At 42.3% G+C, this 26,149-nt stretch overlaps 1 protein-coding gene across 3 annotated transcripts in view; it reads right to left on the bottom strand.

Moving 5' to 3' along the window:
- Positions 1–5,470: 5,470 nt before the first annotated feature.
- The window catches only part of LOC133465783 (glutamate receptor ionotropic, NMDA 2B-like), a 168,931-nt gene continuing 148,252 nt past the window's right edge, over positions 5,471–26,149 (bottom strand). For all 3 annotated transcript variants that reach the window (XM_061748872.1, XM_061748873.1, XM_061748874.1), the window contains 3 exons: positions 25,573–25,760; positions 21,222–21,460; positions 5,471–13,505 (listed from right to left, as the gene is read on the bottom strand). In XM_061748872.1, the coding sequence (XP_061604856.1) occupies positions 11,253–13,505; positions 21,222–21,460; positions 25,573–25,760 (2,680 nt within the window). In that variant the 3' untranslated portion in view covers positions 5,471–11,252. The remainder of the gene's footprint in view (positions 13,506–21,221; positions 21,461–25,572; positions 25,761–26,149) is intronic.

Consider the following 26,149-nt stretch of genomic DNA (forward strand, 5'->3'; position numbering starts at 1 on the left):
GATGGAAAATCAAATTATGCAGGTAGTACTTGTAGTTAGCATTTCTAAACAGATTTCTGTTTGTTTTAAAGCTCCTTTTCACTGTTTGGGTCATGAAAGGTTATCAAGGTTATCTTATACTGAGGCATTGTTGTCTTTTGTTCCCTCTCCTCCCACCATCCTGCCTTAACAGATATTCTCAACACCCTCATTTTTTTCAGGCCACTGTCCCATTTCCAACAGTAAGAAGTTACGGAAAGACGACATGATGTGCCTGCCGCTGCAGGACTGGGTGCTCACCAGGAAGCTCCTGGCCAACAACAACTTTAACAACAACAAGATGCTGCTTCAGGCTCAGGGTGCACTGCTGAGTTGGTTGGCAGAGCCCTGGAGTTAAGAATGAAGAAGCAGATTGTCACAGATTTCCGAAAACTTCACAACACCTGAGTGAATGAGCAATAAAACAGATGAGAAGCACCTGGAATAGTAAATGAAACTCAGCTGTCAAGTAGAATGGAATATATATACAGGTTATACCCTGATTTTGTATCGTATTTGAAAACGATTTCAAAAGAAAAAAACAATACACAGTACACCTTTTACTTATTGAAATTGATAAACCCATTGAAAAAAAATTAAGGTGGCACAGTGGCCGACTCGCTAGTACAGCCCCTTTGCAGTTCTGACGTCAAAGGTTAAAATCCTGGCTCCACCCTCCCTGTGTGGAGTTTTGGGTTTTGTCCCGGTACTGCGGTTTCCTCACACGTTCCGAAAACATACTGTCTATTGGCATACTAGAGCGGCTCCAACTGTCGGAGACCAATTCCTTGTGTGTTTTTGACATACTTGGCAATAAAGAGGATTCTGGTTGTGATTCTGATTCTGGTAGGTTAATTGAAGACTTTAAATTGCCAGTAGGTGTAATTGTGAGGATGAATGGTTGTTTGTTCATTTGTGCCCTGCGATTGGCTGGCGACCAGTTCAGGGCGTACCCCACCTCTTGCTCAAAGTCAGCCGGGATAGGCTCCAGCATACCCGCTACCCTAGTGAGGATAAGCGGTACAGAGAATGTATGGATGAAATCAATTGAAACGCCATTAATCACAAGTCTCCTCCGCCCAAACGCGAAGTCCGGTGTAGTACCACGATTGACCTGTGAGCGGCAGTATGGGGCCAACAGGGTATCCAGCCTCCCAGAAAGTACAAAAAAGAAATAGAAGCTAAGTTAACTTTTAGCTTTAACTCTTAGTTTGCTGCCCTCAAACATATTGCTTTTGTACTTCATTCACTTCAACACCTTTCTAAAGTACACACAGTTACTTTGGAGTCCAATAATTAGCCCTATGGGGTAAATTAGTGTAGCGTAGACTGTACCCACAGCAGGGGTATGCTCCTTTTTCTTGAGATATTTAACTGCTTCACAAACCTTGAACTACATCAGACTGGTCATACCATGTTCGATGAACTGAATGTGGCGAATATCACAGGTTTCGCCGTTTGGCCGACTTGTGCAAAAGTTATCTGGCTGTCCCAGCAGCAAGCACACGGTGCAAGAGGATTTTTGTTTTCTCTGGCTGGAAAAATCGATCATGTGAAAGCAAATGATCTTTTGTGTTCAAAAGTGTATGTTCTCCATAAATTCAGCTGTCCATCGCTGGTGAATATAGATGATTGCAAAGCATGTTCTGTATTTTATTTGTATTTTTTTTTTTACTTTACTGAAAGAATATCAAGGATGCCATCATCGACTTATTGACGTCAACTCCAATTTTATCACATTAGTGTCGACTGAAGTCGTGACAGCTCTCTAGAAAATCTGCACGGGTAAACTCTAAATTCCCCTCCGGTGGGAATGTGCGCGCGAATGGTTGTTTGTTTATTTGTGCCATGTGCCTGGCTGACGACCAGTTCAGGGTGTAGCCCGCCTTTTGCCCGAAGATAGCTGGGATAGGCTCCAACAAGCCCGCGAACCTACTGAAGATAAGCGGTACAGAAAATGAATGGATGGACTTTACAGGACAGTTTGGCAGCAAATAGAGCCTCCAGACCAGCTTCCCTGTGGAGGATTCTCGCATGACAACATTTCAGAGGGTGAATTAGCAAATAGTTATGTTGAACTTACTGTAGATATTACTTTTATAGGCGCAAGGACATATTTGAAGTTTTCTAGCGACATGTAAAAGGTTCGGAATGGAATGCTGTAAAAATTTGTACACACTCACCTTTGACCCCTCAGAGTGCACTTGGAGGGTGATTATATTTTCAAAAGCAGCACAGGAACTAGAGAACAGAGCACATGTTCATGCGCTCATCGTGCAAGCGGAAATTGAATGAAGGACAATTCTTGCACGCACACTGAGTGGCTATTTCAGAACGCCCAATGCCAGAGCATCTTCAGCGTGAAATGTGCAGTCTGAACTGCTTCGTGATTTGGGTTTTTGACTTGAGGTGGATTTAAAATGGCATGAGGTCAAAGCAGCATCACGAAAACAGCTAATTACTCATACTTTGAATATTCGCTAAGCTTCAAACATGACTAATGAACATCTGGTGTTTTTACAGGCACAAAGACATACAACGCCATATAGCCAGGTTATTCCTGCAAATTCTTCTTATAAAAAATAAAAAGGACTTCATACACCTTTGATTTGGCTTGTGTTCTTTATGGCGCATCCTGCGTATTATTCAAACATTTAAATACATTTGCACAGCAGACCTGCTGGCTACAAGTGAAATACATGACACTTGTGGCAACAGAATAACACAGGAGACTGATTTGAGACAAACGTCCTTCTCAATGCCATGTGGATGAGACAGGAAGGTTTCCTTTATTGACTGTCATCCTCCTGATTTTACAACTCGTCAACCTGACCTTAGATCATAATTATGCATTGTTTTATTCAGCAAGTCCTCCGTGTGAAAGACATCCTCATTCTTGTTTTGATAAGGTAGGGGGCAGGAGTACCCGAGTGTTGCTGTGCAAGGAGAAGGAGAGAGCAGCATGAGAGCACCCTGAGGGGCTTGGATGGCATCACACAAAGCTTTGTGGAGTGCCAGCAGCAGTGGGGATGGTGGAGGGGATAGACTCAGACCCACCCGCTCCACCATATGGCCCCTGTTTCTGCAGCACACCACTCCTCTGGTCACCTGCTAGTGCAATAAAAACAAAATACCAATAATCATACTACTAGGGCTATTCACGAATTGGGTGCGACTCTTAGGATATTATCCTACAACCCAAATTCCAATGAAGTTGGGACGTTGTGTTAAGCATAAATTAAAAACAGGATACAATCATTTGCAAATCATGTTCAACCTATATTTAATTGAATACACTGCACAGACAAGATATTTAATGTTCAAACTGATAAACATTGTTTTTAAGCAAACAATCATTAACATAGAATTTTATGGCTGCAACACGTTCCAAAAAAAGCTTGGACAGGTGGCAAAAAAGAGTGAGAAAGTTGAGGAATGCTCATCAAACACCTGTATGGAACATCCCAGAGGTGAACAGGCTAATTGGGAACAGGTGGGTGCCATGATTGGGTATAAAAGGAGCTTCCCTGAATTGCTCAGTCATTCACAAGCAAAGATGGGGCGAGGTTCACCTCTTTGTGAACAAGTGCGTGAGAAAATAGTCGAACAGTTTAAGGACAATGTTCCTCAACATACAATTGTAAGGAATTTAGGGATTTCATCATCTACGGTCCATAACATCATCAAAAGGTTCAGAGAATCTGGAGAAATCACTGCATCTAAGCGGCAAGGCGAAAACCAACATTGAATGACCTTGACCTTCGATCCCTCAGGCGGCACTGCATCAAAAACCGACATCAATGTGTAAAGGATATCACCACATGGGCTCAGGAACACTTCAGAAAACCAATTTCAGTAAATACAGTTCGGCACTACATCCGTAAGTGCAACTTGAAACTCTACTATGCAAAGCAAAAGCCATTTATCAACAACACCCAGAAACGCCGCCAGCTTCTCTGGACCCGAGCTCATCTAAGATGGACTGATGCAAAGTGGAAAAGTGTTCTGTGGTCTGATGAGTCCACATTTCAAATTGTTTTTGGAAAACAAACAATTTTTCAAATTGTGTCCTCCGGGCCAAAGAGGAAAAGAACCATACGGACTGTTTTGGACGCAAAGTTCAAAAGCCAGCATCTGTGATGGTATGGGGCTGTGTTAGTACCAATGGCATGGGTAACTTACACATCTGTGAAGGCTCCATTAATGCTGAAAGGTACATACAGGTTTTGGAGAAACATATGCTGCCATCCAAGCAACGTCTTTTTCATGGACGCCCCTGCTTATTTCAGCAAGACAATGCCAAACCACATTCTGCATGTGTTACAACAGCGTGGCTTCGTAGTAAAAGAGTGGGGGTACTAGACTGGCCTGCCTGCAGTCCAGACCTGTCTCACATTGAAAATGTGTGTCACATTATGAAGCGTAAAATACGACAACGGAGACCCCGGACTGTTGAACAGCTGAAGCTGTACATCAAGCAAGAATGGGAAAGAATTCCACCTTCAAAGCTTCAACAATTAGTGTCCTCAGTTCCCAAACTTCTATTGAATGTTGTTAAAGAAAAGGTGATGTAACACAGTGGTAAACATGACCCTGTCCCAGCTTTTTTGGAACATGCTGCAGCCATAAAATTCTAAGTTAAGGATTATTTGCTAAAAACAGTAAAGTTGATCAGTTTGAACATTCAATATCTTGTCTTTGTAGTGTATTCAATTAGATATAGGTTGAACATGATTTGCAAATCATTGTATTCTGTTTTTATTTGTTTAACACAACGTCCCAACTTCATTGGAATTGGGGTTGTACATCATTCTGACAAGAGCCACAACTGCTGCAGCGCCGCATTACTTGAAAAATACAAAATATTTCACAATGTTTAGCCTTTGTTTATGGCCAATGCCATTTTGACCTACTGTATGTGCGCATATGCGCAGTTATACAGTAGTGTAGTTCCTGCAGTTGATCACGGATAAAAATAGCTGTACATGTAGGTCTCCACCGAGATGATGATCTCCGCGGAAGGTGTCTGATAGCTGCACGAGGAGCTGCAGCTGCGGCAGAATGAATGGGAGACAGTTGAGCAAGATTCAACTCAGTGTGGCAGATGATTCACGAGAGCTAGCTGGCTAAAAAGGAGGCAGGTTGGTCCCAGCCAGCATAGATTTACGCATTTTATGGCACAGAGACGGGCCCAAAACCAACCCGGAATCTACTTTTGACCACAGTACAGTGAGGGATCCTGGTTAAACTAAGCCGTTTTAACCTATAAAAAAAAAAAAAAAAGAAATTCAGGTGGGAGTAGTTTCTGATTCAGAAGTCATTCGTGACTGTAAACGCGAATATTACGTAGTAGTGTGTGATTTACAGGGGGATTCCGAGCCCTAAATAATACCAATAATAATAATAAATTACATAACACACAAAAGCTTAAAAAGACTCAGCACCAGTTGCATGAAACTTATAGCATTTTATTATTAATACTCAACACATTTTGTTCATGTACAAAGAGAAAGAATAGTCTTATTTAATTAAGCACTTATAATTGTATTTATCCTTTAAGAAGTACCATAGTGATGTATGTATTTTTGCAGTTTTTGCCGTGACATGGTTAATTTTTGTTATTGAGATTACTTTGATTCCATAGAAAAAAAGTTGTCTTCCCTAATAGTATTTACACAACCTGTACAATAAATAGTTTTTGTGTGTGTGTGTGTAATTTTTGTTCTCATGATGTAAACAAGTTGGTACTATTTCAAAGAAAAGGGCCACAAAAAGAGAAAACAGTGCCCAAGAGCAAAATGTATTTGTAGAATTATGTATGCATTTGATAGTATCATATTTTACATTTTGTTGCGCCACAGTAAATTGAATAAGGTCGTGTATTTTCAAATGGAAATGAGCGCCTATGTAAACTCACTTCCCATGTGAAATACATTTAGTAGCAACCCCTTCTGTCACCTAATTAATATTATGAAGAGGATGGACGAGAACAGTTAAAGAGAAGTCTTTTTTTTGTTTTTGTTTTCATAGAAATGATATGCATATGTATTAGTATAAATCAGTAGCACTATACATCCAAACAAACAAAACGTCAAATGTTAGCAAAGATATTCTGTAAAGAATTTGGATTCTAACATTATTATTATCCTTATTATGATGCAAAATTTCCCACCAAATGAGTCATGTAGTGTCACAGTATAAGTCTTTCTGGCTGCTTGTGATCAAATCAAGTGCTAAAAACCAATGTGCTTTTACAAATACTGATTGCAAAGATCATAAAGAACAATCCATCCAAAAACATATTTTCACTGATGCCTGTCGTGATGCCAGCTGGGGGTGATATGTACATCCTCCAGTTCCAGGATGTTCCAGTAACTCAAACCTAGTTCAACCTTGGGTTGTAAAAAAAAATGGACACAGTGTTTTTCTCAACATGAACCATCTAAACAAATGTGTTGTGGCATGCGTGTGTGCAGAGAAGCAAGGCCGAGACCAATTTGGGCTGAAGGGAAACAAAACCTTGTGACGAGGCAGCTTGCTCACTGTCCAACTGGCACTTGCTGGCAACAGAACAGAAGTGCTCAATGATAGCGTGTGCATGCTTCTGGACTTTCCAAACAATAGCCGTAAACAAGCACTCGCTAGCCTTCCATGGCAACGGCAGTAAGGTGACTATGTTTGATCATATTGGAAATAAGGAGAATAAATGCACTGTACTGTGGAAAAATCTTAGGCCACCACCAGGTTTGTTGTTTGAATATCACATATTTGGAATTATATGAAAAGTCTGTAAAAATATGGCTCTAAACTTGTATAAGTGAATCTCGCAAGACTTGACTTGTGTGTCTCCGCAGTAAGGGAAGGCAGCGTCAAGGCAGTTTGGTCTCACGTACAAATGAATGAAGCGCGGTCAATTGTGTCTTTTGTGTAAGCTCAAGTTCCATCATCTGAGCCGCTTATCCTCACAAGGGTCGCGGGAGTGCTGGAGCCTATCCCAGCTATCGTCGGGCAGGAGGCGGGGTACACCCTGAACTGGTTGCCAGCCAATCGCAGTAGGCTCAAGTTAACGATCATAAAAGAACAATCGAAGAAAAAGAATGGAATGAATTATATGTCAACTGCAAAGTGACTTGTGTATATGCGAGGCGACTTCCCCCCTTGCATCAAACATTATTCATTCAACATAATTATTGACAGTGGTTAACTTACATTTAAAGTTAACAATTAAAATTACACAACACATTGCTTGTACAATCCGTACGGGCTTGAAGATGGCAATGGTTTGAATACGTTTTCAAGTAATAATTGTCCTCTAAGGAAAAGATTATTGCGGAAAAAAACAACAACTGGAGGTCGACCAGCCTTAGGGAATTTTTGGAGGTACCACTGTAAAATAAAAGTAAATAGTAGGACGAATACAGTTGGCATGATTATGCGCAAAATACAAAACCAATTTCAACAACATTTTACAGAGGGATGGCACGAAGGACAAGGAAGAATTAGTTCAAGTTTGGCTAGAATCTGTAAAGAGGAATTCAATTTAATTGTTTGAGTCACAATCACATCAATAGAATTGTCCTGCCCCCGAATCATGACATTGCCCATCTGTTTGTCGTCGTCTGTGAACCAGGAAGTAGTCTGCTCAGTAATAAACAGAAAGACAGCACTCTTGTTAATACGTAGTTCAGCCTTGGTGGAGGTCTATGCTCTTTGCTGTATGACATTTTAGTTATATATGCTGATTATAGAACTATGAAAACAACAAATCTAATGGTGGTCTAAGACTTTAGCGCACAAGCCCATGTATGTGTTTTCTATTCATTAGTCAAGTCTTGGGAGTGGAAAGCAGCTGAAGAGGAATCGAAAAATAGACCGAATCCAATCTCAGGATACAAAATGTATGTATAAAGCAAATTACAAAGTATTGTTATCTTTTGATACACAAACAAATAAAACAAAGTATAGTTATCTTTTCATACACAAACAAAACAAGAATCCGATGCATGTGAGTTAATAGTGTCAGTTTACTAACCTGAGCTAAAATAAATCAACAGTTGACATCCCTCAAGCAAATGTTCAAAATGAGTAAATGCTTCACTTTTGATAAGGGGTTGCACAAATGCATTTCAGTTTCAACTGAATTCTCTCAAAGATCTTTTCCACATTATTGTGCTGAAATTCTCAGCAATGTTAACAGCATCAACACTGGAAAGTGTCCAGTGTGCACTTGTGTGTTCGACACACATATGTACATACATCTTTCTTTACCACAGTGATGTCTATCCCAATGATAAAAAGGGAACAGGATAGGCCGGGCCCACGATGGCTCTAAATTCTGTGTGCAATCACCTTTAAAGCCCAGTTTAAAAAAAAAAAAAAAAAAAAAAAAAAAAGAAACCCCAAAACAAAACACAATGATGTCATAAGATTTGAACAAGGATTGCTGCCTAAAATGAAAGCGCACAATATGCTGCTTCTATCTGCAAATATCATACACACATTGTATTACATAAATGTGTCGATACTTGAATGGAGCTTGAAAAAGCATGACAAGTTGAGCTCACCTTAAAAAGAGAGAATCTAACACAATTCAAGGGAAACTTAAAAGACCTAAAACTAAATTGTCTCCCTTTTATATCACCAAACATCTACACCGACGCTAAATTATCAATTTATCAAACACTTTAATGAAAATAAGAAAAAGTATAAGCCTTAACATAATCCATATACTGATTGGTAAACTATCGTAACATGAGTAAAAAAGAGGTTGAATTACATCACTTAAGATGAGTAATATCGGTGTCTTATTATACTCTGCACATTTTTGTCCATGTATTTTTTTAATTAGTTTATTTCTTAAATTGCTGTAAAACGTCAAAAGTTACATCCTGTCTGTCTGTTTACTGTACAAAGTGAAAAGTGGTTTTGAATATACTATTTACAAGTAAAAGCTTAACATACTAATGCCAACTTAATGCCATCACCCAAGTGTTTCTTATTTCCATGCCGTTCCCAATATTCCTTCTTGCTTCTCGGTTATTGGTTGGTCTGAAAATGTGCACATATAAAAATTCCAGAGATCCCAGTCTATTTATCCGGAGTCATGGTTGTATGGGAGGTGTTTTGATTTAAGGCTAACTCTATCAATCTGATGATTACATTTTTATCTGTGAATTTATGAATAGTAATCAGCAGGTCTGTGAAAAAAAACAACAACTGCTGTTATCATTTAATTGTGACTTGCATCATCACTCACGCGACACACACGCACCTATAACAGTGGTGCATTTAGATGAGGTTATAAGATAGATGTCGGCACGCCGCGCACTCCAGCAGCTCCAATCTTGGCTGAGCACTCCTGCGCAATCTCTAGCAGCCCTTGAACTTCTGACACCACCAGCTAATTGAAGATCAAACCTTTAAAGAGCTAATAGAGGCTTTTTTTTTTTTTTTTATTCTGTACAGTTAGATGATGAGTCATTAGCAGACAGCTCCTGTGAAAGGTGGGAGGGTTGTGATGGGACGATAAGGCATGTCTACTGAGTGCCTGAACCTACACTAGGTAAAGGTCCTGTGCAATTATGAGGCTTCGCCAGCTTAAAACAAAAAAACAACAAAAACTATCCACATCAGTCAACGCTGATACCTCAGCGGCCTATCTCAAATAGACATACTCCTCTGCTCAACATATTATGACTAGCATTGTCACAGGGCAACATTCTCCCCTTTTTGTGCACGTTGCACAAAGTTCAATTTGCCTCCAAGACCACAGACACACTAGATGTTGTCACATGTGACACTAGTGAGAGGCCAAACACGTGGTGACTATAATCATGTAACCTGAATCAAAAAGAAGCTAAGTAGAAGGCCGCCGTGCTGTGAAGTGGGTCAGTGTGGGACATCCTGAATAGAACTGGCATACAGGTTCATAAAATCATTTTTACGAAGTTATAAAACTCTGCAGCGTCTTGTATCTAAACCACTGCCAGGCAGCATCTCTAGCCGCTTGTAAATTTTTTACTGCAGTTTTGGCTCACGAACGTGAAGAGCACACCAAGTATTGGCGCCGCTGCATGACCATGTGAACAGGAGGACACTTCCATTGGAGACCATTAAGGCACGTCCTTTTCTCTCAGCATCTGCAGCTCTCAGGCTCTGACAAAACACGCACGACAAGTCTCTATGCACTTGACTTGAGTGATCTTGAAATGTTAAAGTACAAGTCTTTGAGATCCTTTTTCCGTAGGGAGAAAATATATGTATGTACTGTACTCATATGAAGTCCAATATCCTACAGACAACTAAAGAGTTCAGTCTTTCTGGCCTGTAGGTTAAACAACCAGCCAGTACTTAAAACAGGGATGAAATATCATACCAAGTGAACATAAAGTAATAATAAAAAAACAAAATGAAAAAAAAAAACAATGATATTATAAGCAATGTTATCGCAATCAGTTTTGTTATTCACAATATTATTGTTGATGTTGGACCCTGTTTTTTTCTTTCTAGAAGATAATATGTCATATGTCTTGATTGTATTTCTCATATCAAACAAATCTTTTGGTGTCAGGGAGCGTGAGGCAAAGGGAAGAAGAGTGGGACAAGTTCAAGATGGAGAGATGAGCAGATCCCTCCAGAGAGGGTGGCAGGGAGAAGTCATCCGTGTTGCCACTCTGGCAAGGCGACGATGTCTTGTTTCTGAGACGACACGGGCCCAGATGGGCTGCTCGCGCCGCCCTCCAATCTTGCAGTCTTCCCTTATAAGCGTTCAGCGGGAGCTCTCGGGCGGCCGTCAAATCTCACCAGGATCACACGTCCGATATCAAATCAAGATGAGCGATAATGACCGGGTGTGTTGACTCCGGCTTCACTGGTGGATGAAAAGCGAGGCTTGAGTTGAGTGCATTTTCCAGGTTGACGGGGCCGTGTTAAGTGACGGTCATAAAAGTAGAGTAGCTTTGGCAATTTGTGAGAGGGGTCACATTCCCCCACCTCATGAAGGTGTCCTGATGTTCTTTTTACCTAGATTTGTTTGCAAAATATAGATTTTTCTGTTACTCAAGTTTGCATCCTACTTCTGACACCACACTTGTCTCTCACCTAGCTCACCTTAAATTCCTGTCTCTGTATGGGATAGAGATGCAGTGTGTGGACAGTGTCTTTAAAAACATCCCTGATCTCCTAACACTACACACCTCTATTCCATTCCTAATCCCAAATCCAGTCTTGATCTCTCACACGTCCGACTCAATACTGGACAGTTTCTCGTAGACATGGCCGTTGCTTCCATCGAAGGGTCGCGGTGGGCCGACCCCAAGCATGGAGCCATGGTGGTTCAGCCCACCCAGGCTGAGCTCTTTCGGGAAACGGGGGGACACATTCGACATAACCCCGGCCGTGGCAGATGCTGGCAGATAAGAAGTCACGCTCATCTGGCTCCTGAAGTCACTTCGGCTGTTTTTGGCAACCTGTTGCTGCTGCTTTTTCATGTAATATTGTTTTGCTCCATGCATGAGACACTGGTCATCATCAAACGTGGGTATAAAGGGGTTCTGGTTAACACGGTCAGGATAAAGAGATTTGGATAAAGAGAATCCTGCCCCACCTCCACCTTCCATCAAGGACCTATCCCTGTCTCTCATGTCTCTCTCTCCTACCGAGCGACGATGGAGACCCTCGCCTCCTCTGAACAGGCCCCCGAACCGGCCCTCACCTCCATAAAACGAAGGGTCCCTGTCTCTTTCCCTCTCTCTCTCAGAGCCTCCGTGACGCTCAAATATGTGTGCAAAGGGGCTGGTGCCCTCCATGTAGCGCTCCTTCTCCTTCAAGCTAACACTTCTGGGAGGTGGCAGCATTCCTCCCATACCTGGACCACTCATTCCCCCGACTCCACCCATACCTCCCATCATGCTCCCCATGCCGCTCGAGTCATCTTTCTGAAGGTCGACAAACGCGTCATACGAATGCTGCCGCCTGAGTGGCTTGCCGAATCCTCCGCCCTTTCTCCTCTGCTGGACTTGAGATTGTGGCTGGAGGATTGCACCCATGCCTCCTCCTCCCACACCTTTCCCTCCACCAATCTGTTCCAAGAGGTGGTTGTTGTCCTCACTGATGTCGTAGAGGTTTCCTGTCTTTTTACAGCCCTCACAGCGCATACAGGTTGCAGAGCTGGGGCGACTGCTTCCTCCACCCCCTGAGGACCCACAGCTTATACCACCACCATACCCACCACCAACCCCTGCTCCATGTATGGACATCTGCTTCACTCCTCCTCCAGACCGACAGTTCCTGCACTCCCAATCACCTCCTGCCAAGCCGGAACCTCCGACACTTTTTGAGTCAGACTTTTTGGGCTTGCTCTTGAGAAAGTCCTCCACCGGAACCAGAGAAGTGCAAGTTGGTACTCCACTATCTCTGTTCCCAGGGGCCTCGGTCAAATCTACATGTTCCCACTGAGGGACACCCTCTTTTGGGCGGAACTGGTCCAAATAAAAGTCCCTAACGCTCTCCTTTTCTCTGAAGAGATAGTTTGTGTCATTATTTACTCCTCCCCCTCGCTTACGTTCAGATGGCAAAAGTGGTGGTGAGGCAGAGCGATGGTTGTGGTAGTGGTGGTGGCTGATGTGGTAAGGTTTTCTCCTGTAGCCCAGCTCAATCTCATCCAGCTCCCGTCTGGACTTAGCAGAGGCTGGCCTCTTTTTCAGGCTATCACGGTATTGTTTGCGCTTCTTTGCATTACCTTCCAGGTTCCCATAGGTTACTGTGTGTGTGGAAATATCAGAGACATCAGATCGTATATTTCCATCGTCATCCCCTCTTACTCCACAGTAACTTGGCCCAGGGATGTAGGTGGAACTTGAGGCACCTCCCTTGAAAGAAAACTTCCCATACAAGTCAGGCAGGCCACTCTGAAAGCCTTGGCCAGTGGGTGGAGTTTGTCCAGACAGAAGGTCAAACTTGCTCATGTTTCTGTGGGTCAGTGCTGAGCAGGGCTGAGTGGTGAAAATAGGTGGTACCCCGCCTCCGAGGCTGTCACAGTCAAACATGCCACCCTCCAGGGAACTGGCACTGCCCAAACTATGGGGCCTGTTGGGAGGTGGTCCACTGAGCCCAAGCGTGGAACCATGATGGTGCAGGTAGTGGTCCTGGTACAGATTACTGTCTTTCATGTGGACGTTGCCAAACGTCCTCTCCACCTCACTGATGTAGTCACTGAACATGTTATCTTCTGGTAAGTAAGGTGGCTTGCAGTCCGAGTGTCCTGCCAGGCTGCGTCTGTGTTCCGAGATGTCATAAACGGAAGATTCGCGTCGAATGAAGTCAAGAGCGCTGTGCGGCGAGCCGTTCACCCCAGAGGCCATGTTCTTGGCAGTGCGTAAGAGGCGCAAGATGTTGGAATGAGTGTTGTTCATGGTAGCTGATGGGGAGTTCAATGCTGAGCTGCTTTTCTCTTCAATCTGAACACCGTGAATACAGCTGTAGATGCCCTGTGTGGGAAAATGGAGATAGAAGCAGCATTAAAAAGTGAATATTTTAAAAACTGAAACAATAAGTCAAGAACAGTGCATTCTAAGGTCATGGCCACACTGACACTTGATGTTATTAATATACTGCTTTAAAAAAATTATTTCCCACTGTGCAATACAAATCATGTACCTTCTATTTTTTAATTCCCAAAACAACAGAAATTAATGTTTTGCTTTTTTGTTAACGTGCAGGCTGTATTTTAGGTAACTTATATTTAAAAATGATTGCCATCCATGATGTTATCAGACAATTCCGAGGAAATGTTATCTATTTCATCAACTTGTAGCATAATCTAGAGCTGGGGTAAGCAACCTTTGGCACCCGTGGCATACACACTGGCACGCTCGGTGTTATGACGATCTTCGATTTGTGTGTGGCATGATTTATTGTGGTTGAGTGACAGCTCCCGCCCACAATCCCCGTAGCAGCGGTCCTGCCCACATTCCCAAAGACCCGTGTATTACAGATGTTAACAACTGCAGCGCCGGCTGCTAAAAAGGCAAAAACTACGGCATTCAAGTCTTCATTGACACGAGAGATTTTTGAAAAAACATGCAGTGTGCAATTCATGTGAGAATGTTATATGCCAAATGTCAAGTGTTAAGCAGCATTTTGAGACGAAGCACGAGAAGACCTTCAGAGACCATGCAGATAAAGAGACCATGCAATTGAACATGCTGCGTCCAGGTATGTCGGAAATGTTTTTGTATTTTGTGTAGACTTTACACCGATCGGCATCGGCCGGTAATTAGCATTTTATGCTGATCGGCTGATTGATAATTCGCCGATATGATCAATGACGTCATTGATCGGCTCCGCGAAAGACATTGACTCCACGTCGCCGTCGTGTCCGGATCCAAAAGCTAGTTTATTTTTAGCCTTGTCACGTGTCTTGTGATGTAGTACTGTTACTATCTGACAAGCAATAAAGTTTTATTTCAATCTTGTCAGTGAAAAAACATGCGGCGGTGTGGGACTTTTTTGCGGTGCCTCAGACAGACAACACGTAATGCCTGGATCAGACTACAAGACAAATTTGGTCTTTCACGATTGCACTATGTCAGACTACCGCAATAAAATCTTGTATACCAATACCACTGCATCCCGTCTTTTACCAACACTTGGCTTTAGCTTCTCAAATCAAACAACACCGGATACACTCGTTACCATGGCGACGACAACAACACTAGATCGCGCACATTTATTGAATGGGGAGAAAAATAATAAAATAAGGAAAAACGTCTGGTGGTCATCACCGATGCTCGGGAGAGAACGTTCATTCACGGATTGCTTGAGGTATGTTCACATACTTTTAATACGATACGGCTCACAAGCACCTGTATAGTACAGCCTGAGAATGAAAAGATTCCAATTATCCAGCTATGACAAAATAGCATAAGAGCAAAGAAATGTATTATCATTTTAACATTTACTGAAAAGCACAACTTTACTTTATATTTTCAGTTTTTTTGCATCATATTTATCCATCCATCCATTTTCTGAGCCGCTTCTCCTCACTAGGGTGGCGGGCGTGCTGGAGCCTGTCCCAGCTGTCATCGGGCAGGAGGCAGGGTACACCCTGAACTGGTTGCCAGCCAATCGCATCATATTTATATTTTGTTGAATTTCTATACTTTTTAGATATTATGCACAGCGAAAATATTTTGTTCTTTTTAAGTTTAAATTATTTTGGAAATATATTGTATACGGTCTGTCTCGATTATTACTTATGTTACATTTATTTATTTGTTTTATCCAATAAATGTTTATCCTACCTAAGGTGTGCTTTCAGTTTTGGCCCACTGTGCGATTCAATTTGATGCTCCTGATCTGGAGCATTCATCAATATATATCAGCAATACATTTATTCCTGTATTGTGAGTATGAATAATTTGGGATGTGAAATCGCTCAAAATAACATTTTGAAAATAATGTCTCACAATGTTGTACAGTCTTTTCCCACTTTCGATTCTTGCTTGTGTCAATTCCAACTAAAATATACCCATTCTCCCAATCATAAAGCACTAACTGATAACTAAAAAGTTTGTGCTAATTGTTTTTAAATGAACGTACATCAAATCTGTTGCTACAACGAGGGATCGATACATCATATGTGACCAATTGCTGTTGGGTTTCCGGATAAAATAGCACTTGAAAATATACTGCATATAGAGTAGTCAGGCAATTTTCCCACACAATAAGTACAATATACTTTATTGCTACCTGTATAAGTAAAACCCTTATGTACATGCAAGATGACATGAATTACGCAAATGAGCATAAAGCAGATGCAGAGAGGATAGGACAGTGTAGCTGGAGATGGGACGAAAACCCCTCGTCAATACATTTAATCAACACCATTACAATTTGACCCCGCCTTGAGCTGTCACCTTATTGTGGTGGAGGGGTTTGTGTGTCCCAATGATCCTAGGAGCTAAGTTGTCTGGGTCTTTATGCCCCTGACAGGGTCACCCATGGCTAACAGCTCCTACGTGAGGGACCAGACAAAGCACAGCTCCAAAAACCTCTATGAAGATGAAAAATTCAGGAAGACGTTTTCCCTTGCCCGGACGCAGGTCACCGGCCCCCCCCCCGCCCTCTGGAGCCAGGTCTGGAGGTAGGGCTCGAAGCCGAGCGCCTGGTGGCCGGGCCTGCTCCCATGAGGCCCGGCCGAGCACAGCCTGAAAGGGTAACATGGGTCGCCCTTCCCATGGGCTCACCACCTGTGGGAGGCGGTGGCTGAAGGCAGGGACCTTGGCTATCCGATCTCCAGCTACAGAAGCTGGCTGGCTGGGACGATGTCAAGTCTCTGGCAGGGAAGGAGCCCGAGCTGGTGTGCAAGGTCGAGAAATTCTGACAAGATATAGTCGGCCTCGCCTCCACACACGAGGTGGCTAAAAAGCTCCTTGGTGGCAAGGCCCAGGTGGTGGCCCCCTTTTTAAGAAAGGGGATCGTAAGGTGTGTTCCAACTACAGGGGGAATCACACTCCTCAGCCTCCCTGGTAAGGTCTGTTCAGGGGTGCTGGAAAGGTGGGTCCGTCGGGAAGTCGAATCTCAGATTCAGGAGGAGCAGTGTGGTTTTCGTCCTGGCCGTGGAACAGGCGACCAGCTCTACACCCCCGGCAGGGTCCTCAAGGGTGCATGGGTTTGGTCCGCATTGCAGGCAGTTAGTCGGACTCGTTTCCAGTGAGGGTTGGACTCTGCCAAGGCTGCCCTTTGTCACCGATTCTGTTCCTAACTTTTATGGACAGAATTTCTAGGCCCAGCCGAGGCGTAGAGTGGGTCCGGTTTGGTGGCCTCAATATTGCATCTCTGTTTTTTGCAGATGATGTGGTTCTGTTGGTTTCATCAAGCAGTGATCTCCAACTCTCACTGGAGCGGTTCGGAGCCGAGTGTGAAGAGGCTGAGATGAGAATCAGCACCTCCAAATCTGAGACCTTGGTCCTCAGTCGGAAAAGGCTGGCATGCCCTCTCCAGGTCGGGGATGAGATCCTGCCCCAAGTGGAGGAGTTCAAGTATCTTGGTGTTTTGTTCACGAGTGAGGGAAGAATGGAACGGGAGATCGACAGGCGGATCGGTGCAGCGTCTGCAGTGATGCGGAATTTGTATCGGTCCCTTGCGGTAAAGAAGGAGCTAAGCCGAAAGGCGAAGCTCTCAATTTACCGGTCGACCTATGTTCCTACCCACACCTATGGTCACGAGCTGTGGGTCGTGAAGGAAAGAACAAGATCCCAGATACAAGCGGCCAAAATGAGTTCCCTACGCAGGATGTCCGGGCTCTCCTTTAGTGATTGTGTGAGAAGCTCGGTCATCCGGGCGGAGCTCAGAGAAGAGCCGCTGCTCCTCCACATTGACAGGAGCCAGATGAGGTGGCGCGGGCATCTGATTAGGATGCCTCCCGGACGCCTCCCTGGTGAGGTGTTCCGGGCACGTCCCACCGGGAGGAGACCCAGGACACGCTGGAGAGACTGTCTCTCGGCTGGCCTGGGAACGCCTCGGGATCCCCTCGGAAGAGCTGGAGGAAGTGGCTGGGGAGAGGGAAGTCTGGTCTTCCTCGCTGAGGCTGCTGCCCCCGCGACCCGACCTCGGATAATGAATGAATGAATGAACATTTCTCAAAACTGGATTACCAATCGAAACGGGATGGAATTTATGAAAGGAAGACCAACACCGGAGCTTAAAGATCTGCTTCAAACATCAGGTCAGAAAAGTGTCTCACTAGTTATGAAGCTCAGCGCATGACACTGCAAAGGATGTTGCCAACTGGCCCAGTGTGACAGAACGCTTATGCACACATATAGGCAGCGTTAAAAAAACGGTTGGGAATGGCTGAGAAGTTAATAATACAAAAATAAAAAAATCATAGAAGTCACAGGCTTCATATGCAGCAGCTGGTCTTCAACAAAATGTACCACTTTGCTGCTGGCCCTGTATTACAGTCACTGATTATTTGGGCAGGCTCGGCAAATAGCAATAACAGTGGCCTTTTTTCTCTAGGGGATCACAGTAAAATCTATAAGTGATTATGTTGGTACAGAGAGGCAGGAAATCAACAAATAACTAGCTGCTCCCTGTGTACAAGTGCATATAAAGTGCCCACAAGCAGCACATCATAATTTGGTAGTGCCTGTGTGATACTCGATGCGAATGAAGGTGACAACGATAGGGGGAAAATGGAGTAATTACCGCTCCTAATATATTTATTTTTCTAAATTCATTAGGGGCCTTTAAATCAATATTTGTAATTAATTTGCTGCAATGTTGCAGATAGGGGCTAAAGGAACAGGTAGCCTGTGGGAAAAGGCCAACAATGCTATCAAAGTGCCTCCAAAACAAGGAAGACTAACAAACCATGAAGTCCTATGACTCCCACCAAGTGTGACAGATGACTCATTTTTTACACACCCAAGCTTAAATGATAATTGGAGCAATAACAGTAAAATGTCTTGTATTAAACTGTGAAATTACAAAAGCAGAAGCTCCGAAGAAAAAACGAGAGCAAGAATGAGAAAGAAAACAGTCAAGTAAATGGAAAGGAGACAATGGTCTGTGGCTTAATCTTGTGCAAAGATAATAAACTATCATTTTCACTGTTTGCATTGGCTATTTTCTATTTTACAAGGATTCTGCGTTGCCTATGCAAATAAACTGCTCAATGAATTATTTTCCGTTGAATATATTTACATACTAAATGATCTGGCTGTGTGTGTGGAATGTGACTTTCATTTATGTTGCCTCATTGCAGCAGAGATGGAGGTAATTTGTGTCAAATGAGAGCAATCAGCGAATGTTACTCAAAACATAATGGGCCTCAGATCATGTCTGCTCCCATAGAAATGATAATGTTGTAATCATAAAAAGAACTGCACTGAACAGCCTGCTTTTGGAAATGAGATTTCACCTGACGTTGGCAGATGACATTTAATGAGCTGTCCACTAAAAAATAATGTCAGGCAGAATATGTTTTTTTTTTAAAATGCTATTAAAGTTGATGTTAACAATATTAGGTACACCTGGCCTCTAATGTTAGCCAAAACAAGAGCCGTATCAACAAAATGACACAAAACACTCGCAAGCCACACATCACACAAGAACACTACAATGGGTGTGTGTGACATTCAGCTTAAAAACACTTTAAGCCATTTTTCTCTTTATATTCTCTTTTTTAATGTTTTAAATTTAAAATTTCAAATGTAGGTGTTTTGGGGGGCTGGAAAGGATGGTATTTCCAAAGTAGGCACATTTGTCTTTTACCGTTAGAAAACCTGTTTATTCCCCTTTTACATTGGGCCACTTTTGTAAGGAACATGCATCTGTGGGATGAGTATCAGCGCTGAGTACAGTATGTAGGTTTTGCCAAATCTTCTCTGCAAATGCCCAACATCTTATTTTTCTGTTGCCAGTGACTCTTGTTTGGTGTTTGGTGGATTAGATGATTGAAGTTTTAAAAAACAAGAAACATTTGCAATTTAAAAATGCATTCATTTAACAATAAGGAGCCCCAGTAGCATATGAAAAAAACATACACAGCCACATAAGCCTGGTCAGACCGCCGTTATTCCAGCCTTCGTCACAAGTTTGCCAATGTGATCGTGTTGGTCACTCAGTCGCAAACAGCAGAACCAAGATGTTCCCACAAATGTTCAATGGGGTCAGGACATTCCACGCCCAAATTCTGGAGATAAAGCCTGCTTTGTAGGGGCGAGCGCTGTCATCATGGAGGACAGATTTCTGTCCCAGAGTGTGGAGATGTGGGATTGCCACTGGTTGTAGAATCTCAACCATATTTCTCTCTGTATTGAAATTGCCTCCAATGATGACAAGCCTTGACTGAAAATCTAAAAAAGACACTCTACAGTACCTAAGTGCTGAGAGTTTGAGGAAACAGTCTTCTTGGCGAGTCCTTCTTCTTGGCATGCCCATTTTGCGGCCTGTCTCACATCTCCGGTTATGTGGAACTTGACTTTCAGTTTGGAGAACACCAGCTCGAAGTTGCACTATTGCATGGGCACTTTCCAGATCAGTCAAATGTGGCATGCTGACCACTGGCGCAAGGCCCATGCTCATGCAGGGGGTATCAGAAGCTCAAAACAAGAGTCAGTGGCAAGGCCAAAATAAGCAGTTAGCATGTTTCTTACAAATGTGGCACCATTTAAAAGAGTAATAAATAGGCTTACCAGCGGTATAAGATTCAAAGAACTAACAAAGAACTAATCTACCAAATCAAAATGTCCTTACCTTTTGTACTGTTTATTTTGACCTACTCCTGTGGTTTAAAAAAAACCAAAACATAACTAAATATGAGAACTCAGGATTGTTTTTCTGCAGGTTGTCTCTCACGACACAAGCAGTCCTGGGTGCAATAGCAGCATATCAAGTGGATTTCGTAAATTAGCCAAGTGCGTTTTAGCCTGCAGCACTTCACCTTCAGAGGCCCACAGTGAATTACACCAGAGCCATGTCAAAACAATTGGAATGCAAATCAAACACCTCGGGTGACTTTGCTCTCCTGGGACCAAGTAATCCACCTTTTACAGTTGTGAGGATTTTTCTTGAGTGATGTATTGATTTTGTCTGAATAGTTAGTAAATCTTTACTTCATGGGCACCAGAGTGGTTTTAGTATCCAGGCAAAAAGAGAAACCTTTTATATACTGTATGTCCTCCATTCTTAAACTTAGAGGTCCCAAAGTTTTTGGGCCACTGATGGTGTGAGCGGGAATGGTTGTCTGTTTCTATACAGTATGTGCACTCGAACTGACCAGTAACCGTCTAGGGTGTAGTGTGCCTTTCGCCCAAAGTCAGCTGGGATAGGTTCCAGTTCACCCGTAAGCCTATAGAAGATGGATGTACACACTGTATGGTAGTTTACTGATCATGAAGCAGGCACACATTTTCTTAGCGAAGGGCATGACTTATGCATGGCTTTCATTATTTCATCGCTTCATCAAAATTAGGAAGAGAGAATAGAAACTATTTTTAGCCCATGTCTGAGATCTCAGGTACTAGTACAACATAAAATTTGCACATTCTCCAATTAAAACTGTGCCCTGTATTGTGCACCCCCCAAAAATCTTTGTAGTAGAGAGGGACCATTACTCCAATGTATAATGTACACTGGGTTTCTGCAGTGGGATACAGTTCCTTAATACTTGTGAGAAAAACTAAGAATCTCACCCTGCTGATGGAAAAGACAAAGCCAGGGCGACCCGAGCAGACACCCATGAAGCAGAAACGCAGCTGCCAGTAGAACCAGTGTTCGCAGATGAATGTGATGAGCGACAGTGCCATGGCGGCCCCTAGCATGTAGAAGACCCCCGCCATGTTGTCCACATCCAGCTGACTGGACATCACCTCATTCTTCTCATGGTGGCAGATTCCCGTCAGCCACAGGGACTCCAGCTCCTCCATCTCACCTGGATGTTAGAAAATGGAGAAGAAAGGAAAACAGAAAATGTAGGCAGGGTGTAATGATGAGCAACAACGAGGAGGATCAAGATCACACAGGCAGTTTGGGCCATGGTGATGACAAGTGGAGAAGTGTTTTATAATTCATGAGGGACTGTGTTTTTTTTTTTTAAGTGGCAAGCAGAAGGGATGTGATGCAATAACGATGTCCGTTAGAGGACACGAGGGAAGGAGAGAATGATGCAACAGAAGAAGAGAAGAAAGAAAATGGCAGGAGTATTTGTTGGGTCTGAACTCACATTAATATTCACACCCTTTGCAGATTCAGGCCCTTTCTGGATGAGAAAATAATATAAAAAAATATTTTAGTTTTTGATTAAATCTTCAGGGAGGACAGGGGGGTATGTCACAGTAATAAAACTTAAGGACCCCCCCAAAAAGTATTATTTATTTATTTAAACCAGCCTTGGCATGGACCATATATAAATAAATATGCAGACAAAAAAAAAAAAAAAGAACAATATTTACATTTCAGTCCAACATTATTCATGACAAGGCCAAAGTTTGAGTAAACTTAAATTTGTATTTTGTCACATTGGTATCTTTTAGCTGGAATTTACACAATAACAATTTCATCACATCAGAATTTGTTGTAAATTACTATGAATTAATCCTGTTTATTTCTGTTGGAATTTTTTTTTTTTTTCAAATTACCACATTCACAACCCTGGCCAATTTTTAATTTATTTTTTGTTCCTAATAAGACACAACGTTACTTTTTCCTCACTGAGACACATTTTCAAAATTGCAAATGCACAGTGGCATAAGAATGCCACAATAAGGCACTCTCAGTTACCATCGTACTTACTGTTTTTTATTTGATTGTATTCGATTTATGGCCGAGAAGTGTTTTTCAGACACATACTGAATTGTATTATTTACTATGCTATTATATTCATTACATTTATTAATTTCTTGTATGTTGTTCCAGCCTCAAAGTTCACAATTTATACAGACAAGTAACTGCCCCATTATCCAGATTTGAGTCTCACATGATCACATACCCAAGTGTCCTTAAGAACTGTTTGATCTATTGTTTGGTCTTGCATAAACTGGACACAACCCCTTGACCTCAAACGCATGAACATGAATGTCTGTATAAATTGAGTTGCCTAATTAATCACAGCATGTCAGAGCGTCTCGCTGGCAACGGGAAGCTCCACTTCACACAAGCTGAGCGAGAAAAACACTTTACTGTATGTGCTCAAAGGCACGCGCGCACGATCGGGGGGGGGGGGCCTTCCTTCGTTTGCCTGCTGGAAGGTTGACTGAGTGGACTGCCTGCAATTTGCAAGCCATTCTGATATCACAGTGGTGTTACACACTTGTGTCTACATGACAAGAACATGGAAGCAAAACAGCTTCGAGATGTCAGTTTTGGGAGAAAAGATACTTTGGGGCAATCTGGTTTCTTTCATTGAATTCTTTAATATCAATTAAAGAGCTTCTGCGGAAAATGAAAACCGTGATTCATGGTCCGGAGCTGCTCGGAAACACCAAAACTATTAATAAGAATAAATGTGTGACAGCTTCACTCCACTAAAGTTTTATGTCACATCAATTGAGTAGGTCAATGAGGGTTAGTGCCTTATTACAATGAGGGCGATCAAATGTGGGCTATTTCAAGATCATTTGCAATAGTTTAACAGATGTGTGCATTCTATTTTAAAAATGTCCAATATTACATATTGTACACTGTTTTATAATAAAAGCAAAGGTCACTTTTGAGTGATACTAGAGAGGGATTTATAAAATGATTATTATTGTGGCTGCAGTCTGCAGGGGTACCAGTGTATCCAGAGATGTATTTATTTCAATACTTTGGTTCACCCTTTAAGCTACCACTCTAGTAATAAACACTGTGTCAATTTATGCATGTATTATCTTTTTAATGGCAGAATTGTGGCTACAATTCATGTATTGGATGCCAATAAGTTGTTCAGGAGCACCTAATGATATGACCCGTGAGTGTATACTGAGTGCCCTCCAAAAAGGCCTTTTTCCCCAGCTAATGTATACCGTTGATGGCCCTAATAGGAAAATGTTTTGGATTGTCTGAAGCTCTGCTCTCTGACTCTAAAGCTTATGTAAATGAGACAGCGTTCTCTATGGACCTTGCCCTGAAGGTTAAACGTCAATTGATCACTTTGACAAAATAATGTATGTTCTGGTTTCAAAAGCCAACTCCGGTTTAAAAACTAGACAATATTCATTATATTATTGACATTATTCTTTTATAGATATATAAAAAAAGAAGTTTTTAGTCGGGTCCGCATCAAACAAACTACCTTTTGGCCTTGATACTAGACCACTTGGCTCTCCACTTTAGTGTGATCTTTTTCTAGGGCAACAGGAGGGGAAGCAAGTGGGGTGAGGTCTGGCAATGTCACATTGAAATCATGAGTAGGCGGGGGGTGGGGGGGGATACACGGCTGATTGTTGGTTTTTTTCGTCTCTCTTTAACAGGCAACATTCAGAAACACAAAAAAAACTATTTTCAAAAGCAAACAACAACATATTCCACTTAATGAGTATGTCTCTCTTGTTTTTAGGGTGATAAAAATAAAAGCAACTCTCTTTATTGCTTCTCGCCAGGCACTCTCAATGTTGAAAGGGCTGACCCATATTCACATGCACATACCCATGCACGAACACACGAACAAAACTGGAAACCCATGCACACGCAGAGTCGAAATACACCAGGAGCTATGCCAGCAGCCTTAACTGGGACGCACGATAGCCGGCCCCAGAGGGTGTAGGGTTCAGGATCCGGCATACACATGATGGCCGTTTTGGGGAATTTCAAAAAATATTCCTGGGAAACGCAATATTTTAGTCGGCCTTTTGCCCACCTTTTACAGAGTGGGTGTAAAGTAGCATGGCATTAGAAACTGTTTATAGAATTTTTAGTATCATTGAAGTCAATACGAAAACATTTTTTAGACAGACAACACGAATGGGGATTCCTTATTGTATAATTTCTTATTTTCCGGGGGGCCGATTACTTGACTGTTCAGGGGCAAGCTAAGATGATAACTTTATTTTTCTTATCTTGACTTTTATTTTCCCACTAGTTTTTAATACTAAGTTCAGGGGTCTGCAACCCACGGCTCCAGAGCTGCTTGTGGCTCTTTCATCCTTCTGCTGTGGTTCTCGGTGAGTTTGTAAAATAAATAAGTAATGTAAATTATAAACTACGTCTTTCATTTTTCAAACGTAATTCTAAATATGAAGGTTGTGATGCTCATGTAACACTAAAGTACAACTTTATTTTTGTCACTCAATATGTGCCAATATACAACCCCAATTCCAATGAAGTTGGGACGTTGTGTTAAACATAAATAAAAACAGAATACAATGATTTATTCCTTGACAATAATTACTGTATTACTTTCCTATTCAGACAAGGCTTTAGCGTCATCTTGTAGCATTTTAGGAAGTTCCACAAAGAGGACAAAAACTGCAAATAGCTTGGGATGGGTTCTACAGAGAAAATGTTCATCGGTGAATTTGTGAATAGTGAACCGCAAATGTGCAGGGAATTACTGTACAGTAATCCTCTGATCGGTTCTTACAATATGTATGTACCATAAAATTTGTCAGTCCAAGTAATACTGTGGCCTGTGTCCTGTGCACACACAAAAACAATAAGGCAGTGGCGGACTAATGACTATAAATCTAATGTAAGCCCTGAGTTCTGCTGGTGGGATGCAATAAATCCAAAGCAGACATTTGATGTGTGACGCTACAGCTCTGATCATAAAGAGCTAACACTATCTCACATTTGTAACATTTAGAGAGTATTGGCTTGCAGTCATTCCAAGGTGTTAGGAGGTTTAATTTCCCTCAAGGGCTGTCTGAATCATTCCTTACGGGGGAACTGGGCTGCCATGATGGTTTATTTGAAAATTCAAAGCCAGCAGATCTTTCAATAAATCATTCCAAGAATAGATCCTCCTCGTGAACAATCTGCTCCCTTTACTTATAAAGTAAGGCGATTGCACTTCATCTGCTCGGTGCATTGAGCTGTAGACAGAAAACAGAAGAACGCTGTGCTCACCGTCTCCGAAGAGCTGCAGGATGGCCAGGTCCACGTGTCTCTTCCAGAGCGACTCCTTCTGGATGGCGATGCCGTAGCCGGTGGTGGCGAAGATGTAGCCGCTGCCGATGGTCACCAGCTTGCAGCCCTCGTCTCTGCCAGCCATGTAATTCAGCACGGCCGCGTCATAAATGAAAGCGTCTAGTTTACTAATGAAAAAGAAGGAGTGGGAGAGAGATGGGTTACACACACTTAATTAGCACTTGGGAGCAAGACATCACAGCTACAACATTCCAATTAACCTGCTAAATAGCACTAAGCTGGTGATAAGTGGAATAGACTTCCAGAGGGTTTGCAAAAGCTGAATGGCAGTGTGGTGAAAAAACACACACAATTAAAACAATTGAAAAAGTGGAGTTGAGTAATTTAGCAACTATATGCTTACCATTTAGAAATGTGAAAAATGTGGACACACAAACAAGTGTGCACTTTAGCCATGTGAGTGTAGATATAATGTTCACTGGCCATAAGATTAGGTACACCAGCACAATCAAATGAGCTCAACAAGAGCTCCTCTCATGCAGCTTAAAAATGTTAC

This window comes from Phyllopteryx taeniolatus, chromosome 16 (assembly GCF_024500385.1).
Source record: "Phyllopteryx taeniolatus isolate TA_2022b chromosome 16, UOR_Ptae_1.2, whole genome shotgun sequence".
Lineage (NCBI taxonomy): Eukaryota > Metazoa > Chordata > Actinopteri > Syngnathiformes > Syngnathidae > Phyllopteryx > Phyllopteryx taeniolatus.